Source organism: Heterodontus francisci, chromosome 6 (genome assembly GCF_036365525.1).
Source record: "Heterodontus francisci isolate sHetFra1 chromosome 6, sHetFra1.hap1, whole genome shotgun sequence".
Taxonomy (NCBI): Eukaryota; Metazoa; Chordata; class Chondrichthyes; order Heterodontiformes; family Heterodontidae; genus Heterodontus; species Heterodontus francisci.
The window spans coordinates 37451335-37470322 of record NC_090376.1 but is presented as its reverse complement, the minus strand read 5'-3'; the positions used below and the strand labels follow the sequence as shown (position 1 = coordinate 37470322).

At 47.8% G+C, this 18988-nt stretch overlaps 1 protein-coding gene across 4 annotated transcripts in view; it reads right to left on the bottom strand.

Annotated features, from left to right (window-relative positions):
- Nucleotides 1–8158: 8158 nt before the first annotated feature.
- trmt9b (tRNA methyltransferase 9B) overlaps nt 8159–18988 on the bottom strand; it is a 52466-nt gene continuing 41636 nt past the window's right edge. For all 4 annotated transcript variants that reach the window (XM_068033483.1, XM_068033486.1, XM_068033484.1 and 1 more), the window contains one exon: nt 8159–9521. In XM_068033483.1, the coding sequence (XP_067889584.1) occupies nt 8437–9521 (1085 nt within the window). In that variant the 3' untranslated portion in view covers nt 8159–8436. The remainder of the gene's footprint in view (nt 9522–18988) is intronic.

Genomic DNA, 18988 nt, shown 5'->3' with positions numbered 1-18988 from the left:
GGTGAGTTTATTATACTTAAAAATCTAAACCCAATCTAAATCAAATAATAAAAAATACGCTACACAGTCACACACACACACACACACACACACACAACTACATTACAGAGTGAGGAGGAATGGATTTGTGCTTGGATTAGAGTCCAGAACAAATACAAATTAAGACACAATCTGTGGGGTTGGGTGATTCCGTTGCCTTCTAGCTGAAGTAGTGTTCTTGAAGTCTTTGGCTGGTAGAGGTGTACTTTGTGGCTGGCCCACCTGGCTCAGGATTTTCTTGTAGGTGGCTTTCTTCCCCTGGTGTCTTTGTCTTGGTTGTAGCAACTGGCAGCTAGGCTTTGCATGCCCCACTAGGCCTTCAGGAGAGAGCGAGAGAGACAGCCCTTCTGCTTCTGCACCATCTGAGTCACTGACTTGTCTGCTTTGTCCAAGGGAAACTCCCAACTTTCATAGAGGTGGGCAGATAGTCACATGACTGCCTCAGTGTATTCTCTGGTACCTTCTAACGAGTTTTGAGTTTAGGCATTTCAATCTCTCAGCCTTCAGGATGCCAATAGTTACACTTGGAGGGGTTTCATAGAGGTGGGCAGATAGTCACATGACTGCCTCAGTGTATTCTCTGGTACCTTCTAACGAGTTTTGAGTTTAGGCATTTCAATCTCTCAGCCTTCAGGATGCCAATAGTTACACTTGGAGGGGTTTGCCCTTTCAATGTTAATGTCCCAGGATCACTTTGAATGTTTAGTTTAGTTTAGAGATACAGCACTGAAACAGGCCCTTCGGCCCACCGAGTCTGTGCCGACCATCAACCACCCATTTATACTAATCCTACACTAATCCCACATGGCTCAAGATGGCTCCTGGGCTGGAAGCTCCCTAGCTGTTCAACTCTATCCATGGCCATCTGCTCCCATCCCTAACGTTTTCTCCCCCAATCTGCCCTCTTAAACTGTTTAAATTCCCCTGGCTCTTTAAATCAGTTCATTTTAGCCCTTTCTAAAGGCGAACAGTTAGTTTAGTGTATTTTACTTGGGTCCACTGCCCTCCCCCAGCCACACCTGCTCTTTGTTTTCTCAATGAAATTGATCCGGATGAAACTGACGAGCACAGCTGCCGATACTTCAATCTCCGATCCTGCTGTCTTCACAGTCCAGAGTGTCTGCAGCCACGGCATGCGGTAAGTCCATTGAGGTGAAGAAGGAGCTGCGGGACCCGAGAGAAGTCCTGAGAAAAGGTGCCCCGAACACCCAAAAAATCCACGAACGGCCCCCCCGGCCGCAACTTCAAAGCGCCCGCGGGAGATGGCTCGGAGAGCATCTGCAGCGCACTGTCGGCAATGCTGCATGCCTTTATTTAAACCACTGCAAAAAAAAAACCCTTAGCAAATGTAATCACCTCTAAGTCTGCCAAATGATGCTTCACCTCCCGAAGGACGTGGATGAGCTTTCCGGACGTCGATGGTGGGCACTGAGGAAATGGCTTATTACCTGCACCAGCTTCCCCCCGCCCCCCCTTTACCCCCCTTCCACCACCCCCCACCCCCGTCCCCTTCCCTGCTCCACCCTCTCAGCTCACCCCCTCACAACCCCGTCCCAGCCCGCCCCCCCCCTCGCACCATCTTCACCCCGCACCCCCTTCCCCTGCACCCCCCCCACCCCCTCCCTCTACCCCTCCCCCTTGCATCCCCTCCTCCCACCGGCACCATCCGACACCTGTGTAGGGGCCCCAACAACCCCACTGCCTTGTGGGCATCTCGGGAGAGACCAAGGCTAAGGGAGTAAACCCTAACAGAAAATCCGGAGCGGAACCCCGTAGGCGGTCATGTGTCACCTTTGGCATGTTTCCGGCAGTTCCTGCAGCCATACTGGTGCCAAACGTCGTGTCCTGCACTCCTTTGGACCCCACCAGAAAGGCCGAGAGGGGGGTTTTGACGACTGGGCAACTCTCAACCTCCATAAATTTGCCCAGGCATGCGCCATGGAGAGGTCACTCCATAGTTGCCTCACAGCGACTAAAACAACACGGAAGGCAGCAGTTACGGGTTATAAGTCCAGATAAATTGGCGTAGAAACTGGGCGCCACGGGTTCCCTTTGTCGGTGGGAGAGGTCATTGCACCTCACTGGACAGCTACCGCCCGCCTCAAACCGGACAGTCCCCGGTCAATAAGGTTCTGTCCCGCCACAGTCTGCCTGCTTCAATGGGTGCTTGGAGCTCAGGGTCATTGCCCGAAAGGTGGACTGATACACCGCACCAAACAACATGAAAAAAGGAAAGAAGGTACCAGCCCTTCGCTTTGCAAGCTGGAACGTCAGAACTATGTGTCCTGGCCTGTCGGAAGACCTTACACAAATCAACGATTCTCGGAAGACCGCCATCATTAACAACGAGCTCAGTAGATTCAATGTGGACATTGCAGCACTTCAGGAGACTCGCCTCCCCGCGAGTGGCTCTCCAGCAGAGCAAGACTACACCTTCTTCTGGCAGGGCAGGGATCCTGAAGAACCAAGACAGCATGGAGTGGGCTTCGCCATCAGAAACTCCTTGCTCAGCATGATAGAGCCTCCCTCAAATGGCTCGGAACGCATACCGTCCATCCGACTGCTCACCACCTCTGGTCCAGTACACCTACTCAGCATCTATGCTCCAACACTCTGCTCCCCACCTGAAGCTAAAGACCAGTTCTACGAGGAACTCCATAACGTCATTAGCAGCATCCCCAACACCGATCACCTATTCCTGCTGGGGGACTTTAATGCCAGGGTTGGGGCTGACCATGACTCATGGCCCTCCTGCCTTGGGCGCTATGGCGTTGGAAGGATGAATGAGAACGGGCAGAGACTGCTTGAGTTGTGTACCTATCATAACCTCTGCATCACCAACTCGTTCTTTCACACTAAACCCTGTCACCAGGTTTCATGGAGGCACCCAAGATCACGTCGTTGGCACCAGCTAGACCTCATTGTCACAAGGCGAGCCGCCTTAAACAGTGTTCAAATCACACGCAGCTTCCACAGTGCGGACTGCGACACCGACCACTCCCTGGTGTGCAGCAAGGTTAGACTCAGACCAAAGAAGTTGCATCATTCCAAGCAGAAGGGCCACCCGCGCATCAACACGAGCAGAATTTCTCACCCACAGCTGTTACAAAAATTTCTAAATTCACTTGTAACAGCCCTTCAAAACACTCCCACAGGGGATGCTGAGACCAAGTGGGCCCACATCAGAGACGCCATCTATGAGTCAGCTTTGACCACCTACGGCAAAAGTGCGAAGAGAAATGCAGACTGGTTTCAATCTCATAATGAAGAGCTGGAACCTGTCATAGCCGCTAAGCACATTGCACTGTTGAACTACAAGAAAGCCCCCAGCGATTTAACATCCGCAGCACTTAAAGCAGCCAGAAGTACTGCACAAAGAACAGCTAGGCGTTGCGCAAACGACTACTGGCAACACCTATGCAGTCATATTCAGCTGGCCTCAGACACCGGAAACATCAGAGGAATGTATGATGGCAAGAAGAGAGCTCTTGGGCCAACCATCAAGAAGATCGCCCCCCTCAAATCTAAATCGGGGGACATAATCACTGACCAACGCAAACAGATGGACCGCTGGGTTGAGCACTACCTAGAACTGTACTCCAGGGAGAATGCTGTCACTGAGACTGCCCTCAATGCAGCCCAGCCTCTACCAGTCATGGATGAGCTGGACATACAGCCAACCAAATCGGAACTCAGTGATGCCATTGATTCCCTAGCCAGCGGAAAAGCCCCTGGGAAGGACAGCATTACCCCTGAAATAATCAAGAGTGCCAAGCCTGCTATACTCTCAGCACTACATGAACTGCTATGCCTGTGCTGGGACGAGGGAGCAGTACCCCAGGACATGCGCGATGCCAACATCATCACCCTCTATAAAACCAAAGGTGACCGCGGTGACTGCAACAACTACCGTGGAATCTCCCTGCTCAGCATAGTGGGGAAAGTCTTTGCTCGAGTCGCTCTGAACAGGCTCCAGAAGCTGGCCGAGCGCGTCTACCCTGAGGCACAGTGTGGCTTTCGTGCAGAGAGATCGACCATTGACATGCTGTTCTCCCTTCGTCAGATACAGGAGAAATGCCGTGAACAACAGATGCCCCTCTACATTGCTTTCATTGATCTCACCAAAGCCTTTGACCTCGTCAGCAGACGTGGTCTCTTCAGACTACTAGAAAAGATCGGATGTCCACCAAAGCTACTAAGTATCATCACCTCATTCCATGACAATATGAAAGGCACAATTCAACATGGTGGCTCCTCATCAGAGCCCTTTCCTATCCTGAGTGGTGTGAAACAGGGCTGTGTTCACGCACCCACACTTTTTGGGTTTTTCTTCTCCCTGCTGCTTTCACATGCGTTCAAATCCTCTGAAGAAGGAATTTTCCTCCACACAAGATCAGGGGGCAGGTTGTTCAACCTTGCCCGTCTAAGAGCGAAGTCCAAAGTACGGAAAGTCCTCATCAGAGAACTCCTCTTTGCTGACGATGCTGCTTTAACATCTCACACTGAAGAGTGCCTGCAGAGTCTCATCGACAGGTTTGCGGCTGCCTGCAATGAATTTGGCCTAACCATCAGCCTCAAGAAAACGAACATCATGGGGCAGGACGTCAGAAATGCTCCATCCATCAATATTGGCGACCACGCTCTGGAAGTGGTTCAAGAGTTCACCTACCTAGGCTCAACTATCACCAGTAACCTGTCTCTAGATGCAGAAATCAACAAGCGCATGGGTAAGGCTTCCATTGCTATGTCCAGACTGGCCAAGAGAGTGTGGGAAAATGGCGCACTGACACGAAACACAAAAGTCCGAGTGTATCAGGCCTGTGTCCTCAGTACCTTGCTCTACGGCAGCGAGGCCTGGACAACGTATGCCAGCCAAGAGCGACGTCTCAATTCATTCCATCTTCGCTGCCTTCGGAGAATACTTGGCATCAGGTGGCAGGACTATATCTCCGACACAGAAGTCCTTGAAGCGGCCAACATCCCCAGCATATACACCCTACTGAGTCAGCGGCGCTTGAGATGGCTTGGCCATGTGAGCCGCATGGAAGATGGCAGGATCCCCAAAGACACATTGTACAGCGAGCTCGCCACTGGTATCAGACCCACCGGCCGTCCATGTCTCCGCTATAAAGACATCTGCAAACACGACATGAAATCGTGTGACATTGATCACAAGTCGTGGGAGTCAGTTGCCAGCATTCGCCAGAGCTGGCGGGCAGCCATAAAGACAGGGCTAAATTGTGGCGAGTCGAAGAGACTTAGTAGTTGGCAGGAAAAAAGACGGAGGTGCAAGGGGAGAGCCAACTGTGCAACAGCCCCGACAAACAAATTTCTCTGCAGCACCTGTGGAAGAGCCTGTCAATCCAGAATTGGTCTTTATAGCCACTCCAGGCGCTGCTTCACAAACCACTGACCACCTCCAGGCGCGTATCCATTGTCTCTCGAGATAAGGAGGCCCAAAAGAAAGAACACTAATCCCATATTCCTATCACATCCCCACCTGTCCCTATATATTTCCCTACCACCTACCTATACTAGGGGCAATTTATAATGGCCAATTAACCTAACGAACCTGCAAGTCTTTGGCATGTGGGAGGAAACCGGAGCACCCGGAGGAAACCCACGCAGACACAGGGAGAACTTGCAAACTCTGCACAGGCAGTACCCAGAATTGAACCCAGGTCCCTGGAGCTGTGAGGCTGCGGTGCTAACCACTGCGCCACTGTGCCACCCCAATGTTGTGATGAAAGCAATTTCCAGTAGTTCAATCAATAGAGTAAGCCATTATCTTGGGTACAGGTTCGTCAGACATGTGTCTGCTTTTGATGCCTTGGAATGTGCAAGGTGTTTCAGATGCAAATTGTAGTGGCCATCTTGGCTGTCAGTTTTTTTTAAAAGTTCACTGTAGGATTTTTTCATTAAAAGTGTAAGTTTCCAACCGATGAATTAAAATTCCTCATTTGGCATAGCATGTTTTCTTGACGATGCAAATTCAAATTCTACCATGGCGGTTTGAGAATTTGAATACAATTACCCAAAAAAAAAGACGGGTATCAATAAAAGTGATCATGAAGCTTTTGGATTGTCAGAAAAATCCAACTGGTTCATTAATATCCTTTAGGGAATGCAACAGGCCATTCTTACTTGGTTTGGCTTATATATGACTCCAGTCCAACATCAACACGATTTGACTCTTAACTGTCCAAGCAAGCAGTACAGTTGCATCAAAATCCTACAAGTGGTTCAAAAAGGCGGCCTACCCCCATCTTTTCAAGGCAATTAGGGGTAACAATAAATGATAAATAAAAATACTGATGTCCACATCCCGTGAATGAATAATAAATAAATAAAAATTATAAGCATTTCAGTTATGAACCTATTTTATTTTGTGATTAATGGCCACTATCGCCATTTCACAAGTTAAAAATAGAAAGAGCTTAGATCGAGATTTTAAAAATGGCCCAAAATGGATGTCAATCAGAAACAAAAACAAAATATTGGGCGGCACAGTGGCGCAGTGGTTAGCACCGCAGCCTCACAGCTCCAGCGACCCGGGTTCAATTCTGGGTACTGCCTGTGTGGAGTTTGCAAGTTCTCCCTGTGTCTGCGTGGGTTTTCTCCGGGTGCTCCGGTTTCCTCCAACAAGCCAAAAGACTTGCAGGTTGGTAGATAAATTGGCCATTATAAATTGCCCCTAGTATAGGTAGATGGTAGGGAAATATTATGGACAGGTGGGGATGTGGTAGGAATATGGGATTAGTGTAGGATTAGTATAAATGGGTAGTAGATGGTCGGCACAGACTCGGTGGGCTGAAGGGCCTGTTTCAGTGTTGTATCTCTAAACTAAGTAGGGAAGTGTAACACACAGAGGTCACAACTCTTAGGCTGGAATTTTATGCCCCCCAAAGAATTGGGCTGGTGGGGTGGGGGCGTAAAATGGAGTGGTGGCTTGGGAGACCCTTCCCGACCCACTCCCGCGTCTGCCGCCAATTTACATAGGGTGGCCGCAGCAAGGAACGACCACCTGCCCCAGGCCAATCAAGGCCCTTAAGTGGCCAATTAACGGCCATTTAAGGGCTTCTGCCCACCACTACAGGGACTTTACGATTAGCTGGCAGGCGGCTAAGACCTCAGAAAAGTAGGTGGCCTTCTGACGGTCTGGGGAGGCCCTCCTGATTGGGCACCCTGTACCCCACAAAGGGATGCCCCTCCCCAACCGACACCCCCCCCCCCCCCCCTTTGCCTCGCCGGGGCCTGACCGATTTCCCCCAGCGACGCCCCAAAAACTCACCTCTTTTCCATGCGCTCCGTCATCTTCTTAAAGCTGGGTTGCAGTCTCAGCAGAGGCCACCGTTCCCGGTGGTTCTGCTGGGACTAAGAGCTGCCTGCCCACTGATTGGCCAGCAGCTCCATTAGGCAGGACTTCCTGCCTCAATGAGGTGGAAGTCCCGCCCAAGACCAACTAAGGGCCTGGGGACAGTAAAATGTGGTCTGGATTCCCAGGCCTGGTGGAGGCGGGATTGTCACCGACTTTTCGGCCAGTGGATGGCTCCCCACCACCAACCACCCCCCCACCCCGCCCAATGTAAAATCCAGCCCTTAGTTTGAGCAAAGCTTTCCTAGAAATCCAAATTAAACGTTAAAAGCATATTATGAATTTAACAGCTTCCTTAAGTGGCAGGATTTCAGTTGGGACTTAGTCTGACTTTGGTATTTCTTATAAAGATCATTAGTTGATTTGAGGAGAGTGTTTCTTCCACTAGCAGGAAGATTGTGATCAGTACTGCCTGGAATCCAGGTCACCCAACTATATGACCTTGGAGATAATTTTGCAGAAATACCAGTCAGTTTCATCAAATGAGCCAGTTATCAAACTTAAGGCTAGACATTCTACTTTTGAATCATAGAATGTTCAGCAATCAAAAGTAGCCATGACAACATCAGACAAGAAACTGTTCTTGTGACCAGACAGGAAAATATTACAAACATTCCAGCTGAAAATATTTTAATCTGAGGGTATTTATGGCATGCAGCTCCCATAATAAATGTAAAAACACAATCTTTATTGGTTAATTGTATATTTTATTACAATGTAAAATAAGTTAGCATGGTTTTGCTAGTAGCTTGCCATATTAGTAATTAAATCACATGAACCAATGAAGTTAAAGTATTTGAATTAAGAGTGCAGTTTTATCCATTACAGTAGTAACATTTGGCAGTGCATGTTACAAAGTATTGTTCAAGTATTATCACTATCTGCAATGTTAAAGGCACACCAAAGTCACAAATTAAATAAAATCACATGAAAATATCCACAAACACTTCTAAAAGATGCAAAAATGATTAATACTAATTACAAACCTTACTCTTAGGGTAAGCTTGTGATGTGATCTTATCTCAAGTTTGGCAAACTCTTACTTTTTCCACAACCACACACCAGTTAGCATGATCATAGTATGTTTGAATCACTTGCAGATCTTCAATGTACTTTTCAATTAACTCAATAAGCTCCCCTTGTTTGAAAACATGATAGTATCTGAGGCAAGTACTGTTATAATTAATCTGAGCCTTTTTGTCCTTTGCCAATACCTGAGGCTCCAAAGGCCAGTCACTTGAGTCAGTAGTCAGATTTCTCTGTATTTGTGGATGCCCACAGTGGATATTGTTCTCACAGGTGGAGCTGGTTGCTGATTTATTTTCACTGGGGCAGTTATGGAACTCATTTTGGAACAAAGGCTGTGAAGTAAGATCAGGCAAGGAAACCTCAGCACAGCTACGAAATATACCAGAAGACTCTTGGATCTCAAATGATCCTGTGCATGAATATTCAAAGAATTGCGTGTTTGGCTCTGAATTGTTGTAATCGTTAGGTGTTCGTGACTTGGAAAGGACATCAAAAACATCTTCAGAACTTTGCCCATAGGAGAACACATTAGAAGCAAATCCAGTCACGTGGTTTGTTTTGCTTTGTTCAAAGGAATTTATCATACTATTTGTTTTAAATGAAGTATAATCCTGAAACATCGATAGTTCTTTGAGGGTTTTTGTTCTATTATTGCTGCTAAATTGTAGTGCAGGATTCAGCGACTGAGAAAATAGCCATAACTTTAAAGATTTTTCAACTAGTAATGTATTCACCATTCCCAAACAGGATGCTCGGTTTGCTTTTATGTGATTTTCACACATATTGTGTTCATGGTTTGGCAGCTTATTTGAATTAAAAGGTTTGCCTTTATGAAAGACATCATGATTATTATTGTGTTGGAATGATTTACCTTCTGCATTTAGGATTTTGGATCCAGATGATTTTGAGGGTGGGGGTGTAGGGTTCCACGGAACAAAAATATCTTGCTTTTCAAACTTACGTCTCTTTTGTTCCATTGCCCACACATAGATCATAATTTTCCCCCTTACTCGCAAAATCCTTGCCATTTCCTTTATTGCTTGAATACGGCGTTCTTTTGTGGAAAAATGATGTATCACTGGAACAACAAAATAACATTTTAAATCCTTCACTGTTTTATGCTTGATTATATACATTTCTTGGATCTAACATAAAATCTGCAGGATATCAAAGCATGTGCACGAAAGTCAGCACACTTCAGAAGTCATGATTGGCTTTAATGACCGTTACCTATCATATTAACCTTGCTGATTCACAAAAATATTTTCCCATTGCCAATAGTGAATTAACAAATTAACAGAAACTACTAAATCAAAATTTTTTAATAAACGTTCTAAGTAGCTAACTTGGCTCTGTGGAAACCACACTATAACAACTGCAGGTTCAACGCAATCAGTGAAAGTAACTAAAATTACTCAAACTTACTCACATACTGTTATAAATTTCTTTTATAACTTTTCTCCCCACTGGTTTTTACTCTCATGAGATGAAGCCTTGATTTGTTCCCTTCCTGAAGTTACTCGAGTCCACCTACATTCTTGATTTTTATTGGGTAAAGTTTTTGCCCCTCCATGCCTCTCTTGGGTCTTTGTGCATGCACAGCCCTTCATTGCTGCTTTTTGCTTAAGCTCACCCCCAAATACTGCCAGACCCCATATCCCAGAAGCTGTGCATGCCCTATTTTCTCATCACTGTTAGGCCTTGCCATTTTGCTGTATACCATTGGACTTTAGTAAATGCTAAGATATAGAGATCTGGTACATCAGTAATGAATACATATGTGACAGCCATAAGAAACAGATACAAGAGAAAAGTGACAGGAAGAAGGAATAGGGAGCGAAAGTCAGTTAAGGCACTACAATGAAAAATGTTACACTCATGGAGGGAGAACAAGAAAAGCAAAGCAAGAAGGAGAAGCAGAAAGGTATTTCGAGGGATACAGTAAGAATTAAAGTTAGGGAGCAGGAAAACAGTTCAAAGAAGACTTGAATTTACAAAACCCCTTGGGCTGTCAAATACTCAAAAACCATATACATATATTTGTTTTGAAGTGCTGTGATTTGTCTTTTTTAAGTAAATGCAGCAGCTATTAATGTGCCAACAACCTCTCACAAAACAGCAGAGATGAATGACCAATTGATGTTTGTTTTTGGTGGTATTGGTTGAGGGAGAAATATTTTTCAGGACACTGAGAATTCTTTGGTCCTTTTCAAATGGTGCCATGAAATTTATAACATTCACCAAAACTGAAAATGGCAAACTTGAGCTCTGACAATCCAACTTACCTTCAGAACTGCACTAGAGTGTTAGCCTAGATTATGTGCAGAAGGAAGAGATGCACTGAGTTTTATCATCTATATATGGATGTAGATGGTGTGCTGGGTGATCTAACTCACATCCAGAACGCTCACCTGGAATGCATTGCCTGGAAGGTGCTGCAAACAGGTTCAATAGTGAATTGGATATATACTTGAAAAGGAAAGATTTGCATGGCTATAGGGAAAGAACAAGGGAGTGGGACTATTTGGATAGCTCTCACCAAGAGCTGTATTGGCACGATAGGCAGAATAGTCTCCTTCTGTGCTATAAGATTGTATGATTATAAAACAGCATATCTTCTGATCAGGAATGCCACAAGAGATATGCTTTATATATACACACATATGCAAAACATTCCTTAAATTTCTAAGGGCTATAACAAAATAATGGTTAGCTTTGGCACAGAAGTGTAAAATGCAATAAGGAGATCCATGAATACACATTAGAATTTTTTAAATAAGCAACTTTGCAAATCTATTCATGAAACATGTTCTACCTGTCACAGCCACAAACAGAAAATTAGCACTGCTGCTTCACAATCAGGGTGGTTATGAAATAGTTTCAGGGATCAACAACTAAATGATTGTTGAGTGTTATGGAATCAGACAGCCAAAAGGTGTGGTGCAGAAAGCACAAAAAGGTCAATTTTCAAAACTTGTGTCAGCTTGCAAGCTTATTGGTATTTGACAAGAGGCTTCCTCATGTTGCAGTGGGAGCCCTTATGTGTCTAAAAAAAGAGAGATTTATTGCAGGGTTTTAAAACCATTCTAGCTTTTGAAAGTTATTTAGAATAAAATATATTTTAGGAATAGCTATAAATAAAGCAAAGAATATTTCATGTTTGTGGTTTTCAAATGGCCAACCTCTATTAGTCATCCCAGGTGCTGGGAATAACACACGTCAACCATTCATACCATTGCCTCCTTACCCATAGGTTGGAATTTTTCATTGGGTGGGGGTCCCTGTCCACAGGCTGAAGATTCGGTGGCAAGCCCCCCTCCCCCTGGCCTCTGGAGCCAAACTGGAGTTTATGGTCCCCAGATCCTTAATTGGTCTTGGGCGGGACTTTCACTTCCTTGAGGCAGGAAGTCCCGCCTAATGGAGATGCTGGTCAATCAGCAGGCCAGCAGCTCTTAGTCCAAGCAGCGCCACTGGGAGCGGTGGCCACTGCTGGGACTACACCCAGCCATCGGAAGGAAGATGAAGGATGGCCCTGGAACAAAGGTAAGTTTTTAGGGCCTTGCCAGGGTCAATCGGTTGGGCCCCGGTGGGGCAACGGGTCAGTTGGGGGGGTGGGGGAGTGTTGTGCATTGGGGACGGTTGGTGTTTTGGGTCAGCCCTTCATGGGGCGCAGGGTGCTGAGGGAAGAAGGCTGCCTGTCAGCCAAAAGGTAAAATACCCGCGACGGCAGAGGGAGGCCCTTAAGTGCCAGTCAATTGGCAATTTAAGGGCCTTGAATGGCCTCGGACAGGAGGGCCGTTTCTTGCCGCCGCTGTAAATTTGCAATGGGGGCAGGAAGGAATCGGGAACGGGCCCCACCCACCACCTCCCACTCAATTTTATGCCCAACCCACCCTCGCGCCACCAGCCTGCTCATTTTCGGGGCGTAAAATTCCAGCCATAGGGATTTTTCCAACAGGAATGTGAAGTTGTTTGGAAGCAACCTATACCAATCAATACAGAAGGCAAGATTTTCACTGGCTACCTCAGAGTAAAATGTGACAGTAGCACTCTGGAAATTGCAGAGAAAAACTCACTGTCATCCTACACTCTCTTCTGATTTACAAGCTGGAGATGACGTAAGCATGCAGTTCTTGCTTTCCCCCACCAACAACCTTAGCCTTGTGCCTTTTTCCTTTCAGCTGCCCAAGAGGAGCAACCTGGCCAGGCAGTGAATGAACACCAAGAAGAGAGTGATGATGAAAACACAGCACCGTCACTTGATCTCTCAGTTGCAGCCACCAGCTCAGAAACTGACACTGGTCGTATCTGAGAGGAGAAATTATAGGCGGGATCTGCACTTAATGAGACATTGGGCATGAGTGGGTTGCAGCAAGGTTAGGTGGCAACGATAGCATAGGTGCCAGCTCGCCAAAGGGTGTGATTGCACATAGGTTTTGCTGCAAAGGATCAAGATGAGCACTTTGATAAGGCACCTACAGAAAAATGCTGATGGCTACGCACAACAAAATGTTTGGTGCATTGCGAAGCCTGTGGTCAATGTCAAGGAGCATGAAGGAGTCCAGCACTAACTTTGCACAAAGCTTGGAGCACATCCCCTTCAGCATGAAAGTGGTGGCCAACTCTGATAGTACACATGTGAACCCAACCACGATGCACCGTCTGATGTCTCAGCTTCCACTGCAGCACAAGTAGCTGCAACCCAAAGTGAAGCAAGCTCAAATTACTGCCATCATAGCTATGGATTGCAGTGTTCAAAGGGGCTTGCAAGGTGGCACAGCAGTCCAACATTCTGTCCTCCAACAGATCACTAGGATTGCTGAGGCGCCACCCCATGGGAATGGCAGTAGCTCCATAGAGCCACAAACCTGCTTTTCTCTCTCAGGAAGACAGCATTCATCCTTCCACCCCTGCCACTCTGCCAATGTCCTTGCTGTTGCCTGTCAGTCAGCCAGTCCAGACAGCTGTCACTCATGCCGAGATGGTGCAGTCTGAAGCTGGACCTCCTAGATGCAGAGCTGCTCGAGGTTGTCCTCCAAAGCAGCGTTCCCCAGTGAAAGTCAGCAGCTTTCCACCTGCCATGCTGCAGCACTGCATAGAAGCACTATACCAGGCAAAGGCACACAGAAGACAGGCACTAAGGGAATGCACAAGGGTGATTAGTTGACTTTTGTATGCAATATGGCATGATTTGATTTCTAAATTTGGTTTGGAGTGTTTATTTTGTGGTGGCTTTTATTTTTGCATTGTAGCCAAGTAGACACAGTGATGGTCAATGACAGAGGGAAGGTAAGGTGTGGGACTGTTGACGAATGAGGAATTGGGAATGCGATTACCGCAATTGCACTCAGATGAGCTATTCATGGACAGCCCAGCCAGAAATGAGCTCTCTAAGTTGCCTCCTCCTCCTCATGCTCCTCCTTCTCAGCTGCTTGCCTTATAGCTGGTGGTAAGGATTGTCCACTCATGATGGCAAGGTTGTGCAGCATGCAGAGCACCTCCAGAGTAGTCCAGGCAGCGGAAGCATTGTTTCAGCATGCCAATGGTCTGCTCATTTAGTGTGGCAGCATGGGTTGCACACCAGAACCATCAGTTATATCGTCAGTGGATAGCCCTTGTCCCCCAGTAGCCACCCTTTGGTTCGCCATGTGGCTTAAATATAGCTGGCACAGTGGACTGTCGCAGAATGAAGGCATCATAACTGCTACCAGGATACCAGCCTTTGATCTGCATGATGCACTGTCTATGGTCATACAGCAGCTGGATGTTGAAGAAGTGGAATCCCTTTTGGTTGTAAGATTGGACCGAGTGGACATGCAGCGCCTGCAAAGTGATGTGCATGATGTCAACAGCATCCTGCATCATGGGAAAGCCTGTAATCCTAGCGAAGCCACATGCTCGCTCCACCTACTTCTCTCTGGCAAGAGAGAATGAAATGTCGTTGTTTTTCATTGAATAGAGAGTATTAATGACCACCCTGAACATAATAATGGATGGCAAACTGCAAGATGTTACAAATAATCTCTTGCTCCAGCCTGGAAGGGACCAGACACAAAAAAGTGCATGGTCACAGTCACCTTCACAGCCACTGGCAATGCCATCCTTGCTCTGCTCTGAGGTTAGAGTTGTGGCTGCAACAGGTGGCAGATTTCAGTGAGGTTGTCCTTACCGAAGCATAGATATCTCACATATAGGCCATTTTACCTGGACGATGGGGGTCTTGGCCAGCAGCTAAAGCGCAGGCGAGAGCCCCGCATTGCCTCCACTGGGGACGGCCCAATTAGGCACTTAAGTGGACAGCGACGGGCCTTCCCAGCGATTAAGGACCCCAGTGACGGATGTCCCATCCTCTGAGAACTGCCAGCTAATCAGAGGCCTGCAGCTCCTTAATTGAGCAGCGCCACCTCAGAGGCGGTGGCTGCTGCTGGTACTGGACCTCACTGAAGGTGCTGGATCCAGGCCACAGATGAGTCAGGGCGGGAGGGGTTTCACGGGGTGGGAATCATGGGATGGGGTGGGGCGGTGTAGGGGGGTCGGCAGCAAGGGCGGGGGATAGCTCTCAGCGGGTCTCCTCTTCCCAATCTCTTGATCAGGCACTAATTGCCTTTTAACAAGGGACCTCACCCCCGGGCCCACCTCAGAGCCGGCAAGCAACCCGCACAGGTTTGCTTGGCGTGCTCTCCGTGCAGCAACAGGCCCACCTGCCACCATCCTAATTCTGGCGGTGGCAGGATGAGGCCTTTAATTGGGCATTAATTGCCCACTAAAGGCTTCAATTGGTGGCAGGGCAGGAAGGCTGTCTACAGGCCTTCCTGCCCCAGACGTCATTTGGGTGGAACCAGGAATGTGGCAGGGTCCCCGCCCCTCCCCCTCCCCCCGCCACCATCCTGCCTCTCCCTGCCACCAAAGTCGCGCAGGGGAGAGGATGAAATTAACCCTCATTGTTCCTCACTGAGGCTCAGGTAGAGCTGAACATGCTAGGTGGATATACACTCCCGCTGACAGCCCTTCTCCCCCTCCTCCCTCTTCCCTCTTCCAGAAGCTTGTCTTGCTCTGTGTAGCACTGTTCATTCTTCAAGCAATGCTGTAATGCAAGGGGAATACCTACTCATGTCTGCAGAAGCCTTGAAGTCAGCAAAAGCTCCATCAGCATGTGCCACTTTTGCAACTTAAAGCAACTATAGAAAGCATCAAACACTTGTAGATTTGAAGCAACAGTCAGAAGAAATAAACCAGCAACTAACCTGTAAGTCGTTGATCATCCCTTTAAATAGCACTGTTGGGGGACCGGGGGGAGGGGGTGGGGGTTGTGGGGGGGGTTCTTCCTGCTTCTGAACGCTTATGCATTTGTGCAAGGTTAAGAGCGCACGCTGACTGAAGCATTGAGTTCCAAAATGGCACTGCTGGCATCAAATCGGATGTTGTGATCTGCCTATTCTGCATACTTCATGTGGACATTCACTCCGCACACGCTAACACCCTCACCAATGTGACATCTGGCCTGATTCACCCTGAAATGTGTGGGAGCACCACAGATGCCAACTTGGAGCTCTAAGGGGATTCACAGTGTCCAAAAATGTGTGCTAACAAGCCCAATTTTTCACCCATGGAGACAAATTTCTACTGGGCCTCCAGTGCTACTGTACACACAGCAGGGGAGGACTTCTATCCAGAGGGCTCCCATGTTGAATTACAGGGGTGATGTAAATTGGGCAAGTGCACAGGCCATTATTGATCAACTGGAATACCTGTCTGAGGAAAATAGAGCAGAAAGCAGCCACAGTATTAGTAGGCCAGCAGAAGGAGATGCTCCAAAAAAATGTAGTGCCTTTTTTAAAAAAAACTTTGGTTTCTCCACTACAAGGCGGTCGATTAAAGTATGAAACCTTGGCCATTAACAATGTAGCAGCCTCAAACCTGAGCTACCCTCAACGCCAGATGCACAGATCTGTAAATTTTAATGAGTGGAAAAAGTTCCCACCCTGATTTCTGCCCTGAGCAAGTTCTCACCAATCCTGAATATGGTGTTGTAACATCAGAAAGGTTGAGCAAATTCAATCCCTTTGTTCTTAACTAAATGGAGATGAACTAATGTTTGCCTGATAAATATAGAGAAGCACACTCACACTGTCAAGCTAACGAAGGTTAAAGTTAAGAAAAGAGCCCAAACTGCAGCAATAAAAACAAGCTTTCTTTGATATTCATTCTGTGACAATAGGAGATGGAATGCTCAATGGCATGATGGCTCAATGTTGAATGGCCTACTCCTTTTCCTGTTCTTCCTATGTTCAGGCAGTGCTCACAAGAAGCAGGAAATTTAGCAGTTAGCAGGGCTAGTGACAGGACTAAAAATTAAACAGACATGTACTTAACTAAAGCACCAATATAATAAGAAATTAATTGTCAAATCACAATCAAGGACACAGAATTTCTTTTCTTTGGCCCCCTTATCTTGAGAGACAATGGGTAAGTGCCTGGAGTGGTCAGTGGTGTGTGGAGCAGCGCCTGGAGTGGCTATAAAGGCCAATTCTAGAGTGACAGGCTCTTCCACAGGTGCTGCAGAAAAATTTGTTTGTCAGGGCTGTTACACAGTTGGCTCTCCCCTTGCGCTTTTGTCTTTATTCCTGCCAACTGCTAAGTCTCTTCGACTCGCCATACTTTAGCCCCGCCTTTATGGCTGATGTTTCCGGTGTCTGAGGCCAGCTGAGTATGACTGCATAGGTGTTGCCAGTCATCATTTGCGCAGCGCCTGGCTGTTCTTTGTGCAGTGCCTCTCACTGCTTTAAGTGCCACGGATGTTAACTCGCTGGGGGCTTTCTTGTAGTTCAACAGTGCAGTGCGCTTAGCGGCTATGACAGGTTCCAGCTCTTCATTATGAGATTGAAACCAGTCTGCATTTCTCTTCGCACGTTTGCCGTAGGTGGTCAAAGCTGACTCATAGATGGCGTCTCTGATGTGGGCCCACTTGGTCTCAGCATCCCCTGTGGGAGTGTTTTGAAGGGCTGTTACAAGTGAATTTAGAAATTTTTGTAACAGCTGTGGATGAGAAATTCTGCTCGTGTTGATGCGCGGGTGGCCCTTCTGCTTGGAATGATGCAACTTCTTTGCTCTGAGTCTAGCCTTGCTGCACACCAGGGAGTGGTCGGTGTCGCAGTCCGTACTGTGGAAGCTGCGTGTGATTTGAACACTGTTTAAGGAGGCTCGCCTTGTGACGATGAGGTCTAGCTGGTGCCAACGACGCGATCTTGGGTGCCTCCATGAAACCTGGTGACAGGGTTTAGTGTGAAAGAACGAGTTGGTAATGCAGAGGTTATGATAGGTACACAACTCAAGCAGCCTCTGCCCGTTCTCATTCATCCTTCCAACGCCATAGCGCCCAAGGCAGGAGGGCCATGAGTCATGGTTGGCCCCAACCCTGGCATTAAAGTCCCCCAGCAGGAACAGGTGTTCGGTGTTGGGGATGCTGCTAATGATGTTATGGAGTTCCTCGTAGAACTGGTCTTTAGCTTCAGGTGGGGAGCAGAGTGTTGGAGCATAGATGCTGAGTAGGTGTACTGGACCAGAGGTGGTGAGCAGTCGGATGGACAGTATGCGTTCCGAGCCATTTGAGGGAGGCTCTATCATGCTGAGCAAGGAGTTTCTGATGACGAAGCCCACTCCATGCTGTCTTGGTTCTTCAGGATCCCTGCCCTGCCAGAAGAAGGTGTAGTCTTGCTCTGTTAGAGATCCACTCGCGGGGAGGCGTGTCTCCTGAAGTGCTGCAATGTCTACATTGAGTCTACTGAGCTTGTTGTTAATGATGGCGGTCTTCTGAGAATCGTTGATTTGTGTAAGGTCTTCCGACAGGCCAGGACACATAGTTCTGACGTTCCAGTTTGCAAAGCGAAGGGCTGGTACCTTCTTTCTTTTTTTCATGTTGTTTGGTGCGGTGTTGCAGTCCACCTTTCGGGCAATGACCTGAGCTCCAAGCACCCATTGAAGCAGGTGGACTGTGGCGGGACAGAACCTTATTGACCGGGGGCTGCCCGGTTTGAGGCGGGCGGTAGCGGTCCAGTGAGGTGCGATGACCTCTCCCACCGACAACGGCAACCCGTGGCGCCCAATCTCTACGCCAATTGAGCTGGACTTATAACCCGTAACTGCTGCCTTCCATGTTGTTTCAGTCGCTGTGAGGCAACTATGGAGTGACCTCTCCATGGCGCATGCCTGGAGGTTGAGAGTTGCCCAATCGTCAAAACCCCCCTCTCGGCCTTTCTGGTGGGGTCCAAAGGAGTGCAGAGCACGACATTTGGCACCGGTATGGCTGCAGGAACTGCCGGAAATATGCCAAAGGTGACACATGACCGCCTACAGGGTTCCGCTCCGGATTTTCTGTTAGGGTTTACTCCCTTAGCCTTGGTCTCTCCCGAGACGCCCACAAGGCAGTGGGGTTGTTAGGGCCCCTACACAGATGTAGGATGATGCCGGTGGGAGGAGGGGGTGCAAGGGGGAGGTGTGGAGGGAAGGGGGTGCGAGGGGGAGCTGGGAAGGGGGCTGTAAGGGGGT